This window comes from Rana temporaria, chromosome 6 (genome assembly GCF_905171775.1).
Source record: "Rana temporaria chromosome 6, aRanTem1.1, whole genome shotgun sequence".
NCBI classification, from domain to species: Eukaryota; Metazoa; Chordata; class Amphibia; order Anura; family Ranidae; genus Rana; species Rana temporaria.
In genome coordinates this window covers 224420288-224427148 of record NC_053494.1, presented here as the reverse complement: position 1 = coordinate 224427148, position 6861 = coordinate 224420288, and the positions used below count along the sequence as shown (strand labels likewise).

General features: G+C 55.2%; 1 protein-coding gene across 1 annotated transcript in view; it reads right to left on the bottom strand.

Annotated features, from left to right (window-relative positions):
• GPR39 (G protein-coupled receptor 39) overlaps positions 1-6170 on the bottom strand; it is a 140595-nt gene extending 134425 nt beyond the window's left edge. Inside the window, exon 1 of the mRNA XM_040358377.1 lies at positions 5167-6170. Coding sequence (XP_040214311.1) covers positions 5167-6016 — 850 coding nt within the window. The 5' untranslated portion in view covers positions 6017-6170. The remainder of the gene's footprint in view (positions 1-5166) is intronic.
• Positions 6171-6861: the final 691 nt, after the last annotated feature.

The following is a 6861-nucleotide window of genomic DNA, read 5'->3' as shown; positions in this document are numbered from 1 at the left end:
TTCGGAGGTTGTCGATCGGAGGATTGGAGGTTGTGAATGACTCGGGAGGATGGAGGTTTTGATCGGAGGATTTGGTGGGTGTGATCGGAGGATGGGGTTGTTATCGGTGGATTGGAGGTTGTGATCGGAGGATCGGAGTTGTGATCGGAGGATTTAGGTTGTGATAGGAGGATTGGAGGTTGGGATCGGAGGTTGTGATCGGAGGATAGGAGGTTGTGATCGGAGGATTGGAGGTTGTGATCGGAGGTTGACGATCGGAGGAATTGGAGGTTGTGATCGGAGGATTGGAGGTTGTGATCGGAGGATCGGAGGTTGTGATCGGAGGATTGGAGGTTGTGATCGGAGGTTGTGATCGGAGGATTGGAGGTTGTGATCGGAGGATCGGATTTTGTGATCGGAGGTTGTGATGGTAGGATCGGAGGTTGTGATCGGAGGATCGGAGGTTGTGATCGGAGGATCGGAGGTTGGGATCGGAGGATTAGAGATTGTGATCGGAGGATCGGAGGTTGTGATCGGAGGATCGGAGGTTGTGATCGGAGGATCGGATTTTGTGATCGGAGGATCGGATCGGATTTTGTGATCGGAGGATTGGAGGTTGTGATCGGAGGATTGGAGGTTGTGATTGGAGGATCGGAGGTTGTGATTGGAGGATTGGAGGTTGTGATTGGAGGATTGGAGGTTGTGATCGGGGGATCGGAGGTTGTGATCGGAGGATCGGAGGTTGTGATCGGAGGATCGGAGGTTGTGATCGGAGGATTGGAGGTTGTGATCGGAGGATTGGAGGTTGGGATCGGAGGATCGGAGGTTGTGATCGGAGGATCGGAGGTTGTGATCGGAGGATCGGAGGTTGGGATCGGAGGATCGGAGGTTGGGATCGGAGGATCGGAGGTTGTGATCGGAGGATTGAAGATTACGATCGGAGGATAGGAGGTTGTGATCGGAGGATCGGAGGTTGTGATTGGAGGATTGGAGGTTGTGATCGGAGGATTTGAGGTTGTGATCGGAGGATTGGAGGTTGTGATCGGAGGATCGGAGGTTGGGATCGGAGGTTGTGATCGGAGGATTGGAGGTTGTGATCGGAGGATTTGAGGTTGTGATCGGAGGATTGAAGATTACGATCGGAGGATAGGAGGTTGTGATCGGAGGATCGGAGGTTGTGATTGGAGGATTGGAGGTTGGGATTGGAGGTTGTGATCGGAGGATTTGAGGTTGTGATCGGAGGATTGGAGGTTGTGATCGGAGGATCGGAGGTTGTGATCGGAGGATTGGAGGTTGTGATCGGAGGATTTGAGGTTGTGATCGGAGGATTGAAGATTACGATCGGAGGATAGGAGGTTGTGATCGGAGGTTGTGATTGGAGGATTGGAGGTTGTGATCGGAGGATTGGAGGTTGTGATCGGAGGATCGGAGGTTGGGATCGGAGGTTGTGATCGGAGGATTTGAGGTTGTGATCGGAGGATTGAAGATTACGATCGGAGGATAGGAGGTTGTGATCGGAGGATTGAAGATTACGATCGGAGGATAGGAGGTTGTGATCGGAGGATCGGAGGTTGTGATTGGAGGATTGGAGGTTGTGATCGGAGGATTTGAGGTTGTGATCGGAGGATCGGAGGATCGGAGGTTGGGATCGGAGGATTGGAGGTTGTGATCGGAGGATTTGAGGTTGTGATCGGAGGATTGGAGGTTGTGATCGGAGGATCGGAGGTTGGGATCGGAGGTTGTGATCGGAGGATTGGAGGTTGTGATCGGAGGATTTGAGGTTGTGATCGGAGGATTGAAGATTACGATCGGAGGATAGGAGGTTGTGATCGGAGGATCGGAGGTTGTGATTGGAGGATTGGAGGTTGTGATCGGAGGATTTGAGGTTGTGATCGGAGGATTGGAGGTTGTGATCGGAGGATCGGAGGTTGGGATCGGAGGTTGTGATCGGAGGATTGGAGGTTGTGATCGGAGGATTTGAGGTTGTGATCGGAGGATTGAAGATTACGATCGGAGGATAGGAGGTTGTGATCGGAGGATTGAAGATTACGATCGGAGGATAGGAGGTTGTGATCGGAGGATCGGAGGTTGTGATTGGAGGATTGGAGGTTGTGATCGGAGGATTTGAGGTTGTGATCGGAGGATCGGAGGTTGGGATCGGAGGATCGGAGGTTGGGATCGGAGGTTGTGATCGGAGGATTGGAGGTTGTGATCGGAGGATTTGAGGTTGTGATCGGAGGATTGAAGATTACGATCGGAGGATAGGAGGTTGTGATCGGAGGATCGGAGGTTGTGATTGGAGGATTGGAGGTTGTGATCGGAGGATTTGAGGTTGTGATCGGAGGATTGGAGGTTGTGATCGGAGGATCGGAGGTTGGGATCGGAGGTTGTGATCGGAGGATTGGAGGTTGTGATCGGAGGATCGGAGGTTGTGATCGGAGGATTGAAGATTACGATCGGAGGATAGGAGGTTGTGATCGGAGGATCGGAGGTTGTGATTGGAGGATTGGAGGTTGTGATCGGAGGATTTGAGGTTGTGATCGGAGGATTGGAGGTTGTGATCGGAGGATCGGAGGTTGGGATCGGAGGTTGTGATCGGAGGATTGGAGGTTGTGATCGGAGGATTTGAGGTTGTGATCGGAGGATCGGAGGTTGGGATCGGAGGTTGTGATCGGAGGATTGGAGGTTGTGATCGGAGGATTTGAGGTTGTGATCGGAGGATTGAAGATTACGATCGGAGGATCGGAGGTTGTGATCGGAGGATCGGAGGTTGTGATCGGAGGATTGGAGGTTGTGATCGGAGGATCGGAGGTTGTGATCGGAGGATTGGAGGTTGTGATCGGAGGATCGGAGGTTGGGATCGGAGGTTGTGATCGGAGGATTGGAGGTTGTGATCGGAGGATTTGAGGTTGTGATCGGAGGATTGAAGATTACGATCGGAGGATAGGAGGTTGTGATCGGAGGATTGGAGGTTGTGATCGGAGGATTGGAGGTTGTGATCGGAGGATTGGAGGTTGTGATCGGAGGATTGGAGGTTGTGATCGGAGGATCGGAGGTTGGGATCGGAGGTTGTGATCGGAGGATTGGAGGTTGTGATCGGAGGATTGGAGGTTGTGATCGGAGGATCGGAGGATAGGAGGTTGTGATCGGAGGATCGGAGGTTGTGATTGGAGGATTGGAGGTTGTGATCGGAGGATTTGAGGTTGTGATCGGAGGATTGGAGGTTGTGATCGGAGGATCGGAGGTTGGGATCGGAGGTTGTGATCGGAGGATTTGAGGTTGTGATCGGAGGATTGAAGATTACGATCGGAGGATAGGAGGTTGTGATCGGAGGATCGGAGGTTGTGATTGGAGGATTGGAGGTTGTGATCGGAGGATTTGAGGTTGTGATCGGAGGATTGGAGGTTGTGATCGGAGGTTGGGATCGGAGGTTGTGATCGGAGGATTGGAGGTTGTGATCGGAGGATTTGAGGTTGTGATCGGAGGATTGAAGATTACGATCGGAGGATAGGAGGTTGTGATCGGAGGATCGGAGGTTGTGATTGGAGGATTGGAGGTTGTGATCGGAGGATTGGAGGTTGTGATCGGAGGATTGGAGGTTGTGATCGGAGGATCGGAGGTTGGGATCGGAGGTTGTGATCGGAGGATTGGAGGTTGTGATCGGAGGATTTGAGGTTGTGATCGGAGGATTGAAGATTACGATCGGAGGATAGGAGGTTGTGATCGGAGGATCGGAGGTTGTGATTGGAGGATTGGAGGTTGTGATCGGAGGATTTGAGGTTGTGATCGGAGGATTGGAGGTTGTGATCGGAGGATCGGAGGTTGGGATCGGAGGTTGTGATCGGAGGATTTGAGGTTGTGATCGGAGGATTGAAGATTACGATCGGAGGATAGGAGGTTGTGATCGGAGGATCGGAGGTTGTGATTGGAGGATTGGAGGTTGTGATCGGAGGATTTGAGGTTGTGATCGGAGGATTGGAGGTTGTGATCGGAGGATCGGAGGTTGGGATCGGAGGTTGTGATCGGAGGATTGGAGGTTGTGATCGGAGGATTGAAGATTACGATCGGAGGATAGGAGGTTGTGATCGGAGGATCGGAGGTCGGTTACATGGATCGATTGCTCAGTTCCCACAATCTCGGGGTTTCCAATCACATGGTGTTCATTAGAAGTATTTATTACACAAGGAAGGGTCCAGAAACCTCGGACAGCTTGGAGAGCAGCGTGTTATACATTCTCATACATTCATAATATCTGTTCTACCGAGTCCAATAGCTTCTGAGCAATTTATAGACTTTCTAAGGGGAGGCGTTGTGATTGGCTACATTCAGAAGACAAATGGTCATTTAGCTTCTACACGTCACTTCCGGATCCTCGGGGAAGAAATGGCCGACAATGTGATTCGCATGGAGAGAATATGATTGGCTCACATCCTGCGAATCAATTTCTAGTCTATTGAAGAAAGTATATTGCTACACGATTGTCACATACTAACAGAGACAACCAATATACATAGACACATATACACACACAGCACAATCAGAAACACACGCCTCGATAATAAATGCCTATTCCATTTACCGATCACACAGACATCATATTCCCCTCCCCCCAGAAGCAGTGCCCCTCCCCCCCAGAAGCAGTGCCCCTCCCCCCGGATGCAGTGCCCCTCCTCCCGGAAGCAGTGCCCCCCCCTGGAAGCAGTGCCCCTCCCCCGGATGCAGTGCCCCTCCCCCCGGATGCAGTGCCCCTCCCCCCGGAAGCAGTGCCCCCCCCTGGAAGCAGTGCCCCTCCCCCGGATGCAGTGCCCCTCCCCCCGGAAGCATTGCCCCTCCCCCAGAAGCAGTGCCCCCCCCCTGGAAGCAGTGCCCCTCCCCCGGATGCAGTGCCCCTCCCCCCGGAAGCATTGCCCCTCCCCCGGAAGCAGTGCCCCCCCCTGGAAGCAGTGCCCCTCCCCCGGATGCAGTGCCCCTCCCCCCAGAAGCATTGCCCCTCCCCCGGAAGCAGTGCCCCTCCCCCGGAAGCAGTGCCCCCCTCCCCCCGGAAGCAGTGCCCCTCCCCCGGAAGCAGTGTCCCTCCCCCTGGAAGCAGTGCCCCTCCCCCCGGAAGCAGTGCCCCTCCCCCCGGAAGCAGTGCCCCTCCCCCCGGAAGCAGTGCCCCTCCCCCGGTCACCATGACACAAGACTCACCCAGGAAGACGATGGTCTGCTTGCGGGCGGATCCGGCCTCCGGCGAGGCGTTGCTTTTGGTCATCTGATTGGTCCCGGCGGTCCCGGGTGGGCCCTTCACGGTGACGGTCCCTTTCTTGGTCGCTATGAGAATCGCCATCATCTTGCGACACATAAAAGCCACGCCCCCGAGGACCACGATGTAGACAGCGAAGGCGCTGAAGATGCTGGCCTGGAACGCCGCCCACTTGGAGTGAAGGTTGGTGCAAAGCGTGCGATTGGCATTCAGAGACGCGGCGGAGACGTTACATCGGGAGCGCCGGCCCGACACCGGCCTCAGCGGGTATTCTGCGCCCATGGCAAAGATCAGCGGCAACGCCACGCCCACCGCGGTCAGCCAAGCCGCGCCGATCATCAGCTTGACGGCGCGGGTGCCGGAGAAGCGCTTGAAGCGGAAGGGGTGGCAGATGGCCACGTACCTCTCGAAGCTCAGCGTGGCCACGTGGAAGATTGTCGCAAAGCTGCACGCCTCAAACAGGAAGCAATAAACCTTACAGGTGACGTTCCCGGCGGAAGAAAACGGGAACCAGATCACCGAATAAAGTTCCACCGGCATTCCCAGCAGGAGGACCAGCAGATCGGAACACGCCAGGCTGATCATGTGATCGGTGACACCCTTCTGGAGGTAGCCCTTGTCCCTCAGAACCTTGGAGGTCTGGATGGTGACGCTGTTCCCAACGATCCCGGCCAATAGAATCATTCCGTACAAAACGGTCAGAGAGATCTTCACAGTCAGCTGCACCTCGAAATCCTGAACATGCGAGTGATCGATGAGATCGGCACAGTGATCGGCAGCCATGGTATCGGTCATAGGGGGCCCCAGAGACTAGAAGAGGAGGATTGTGACCCACGACGGGGGAAGGGTGCCGTGTAGGGGGCCCCAGAGACTAGAAGAGGAGGATTGTGACCCACGAGTGAGCCCGAGCTGCGCCCTCCTGGACTATGGCAGCGGGCGTTGTCACCGGTTAATCATTTACCAGGCAGATCCATGTGTGGGAGGCACGAGATCGACATCCAGATATTCTGTGAATGGAAAATCTCCCAGCACTCGAGTCACGAAATCTCACCTCAACCCGGGTGGGGGGGCAAATCTCACCTCAACCCGGGTGGGGGGGCAAATCTCACCTCAACCCGGGGGGGGCAAATCTCACCTCAACCCGGGGGGGCAAATCTCACCTCAACCCGGGGGGGGGGGGCGGCAAATCTCACCTCAACCCGGGGGGGGGGGGGGGGCAAATCTCACCTCAACCCGGGGCGGCAAATCTCACCTCAACCCGGGGGGGGGCAAATCTCACCTCAACCCGGGGGGGCAAATCTCACCTCAACCCGGGGGGGGGGGGGGCGGCAAATCTCACCTCAACCCGGGGGGGGGGGCGGCAAATCTCACCTCAACCCCGGGGGGGGGGGCAGCAAATCTCACCTCAACCCGGGGGGGCGGCAAATCTCATCCAATGGAGATCTTTCCGAGGAACTCGCAGGTTTCCCTCCAAAACGACCAAATTCTCCGATCCGCGCTCGTCATAAAACATCTCGCCCATAAAAGCCGCGCCGTCCGACGTCACGCATTTCCAGCGCGCCGAGGATTCAATTGAATTACTGGAATTGTCCAATAATTCTTCCTCTATGTGACCCTCGGAAGGATCCACAGGGCGGCCA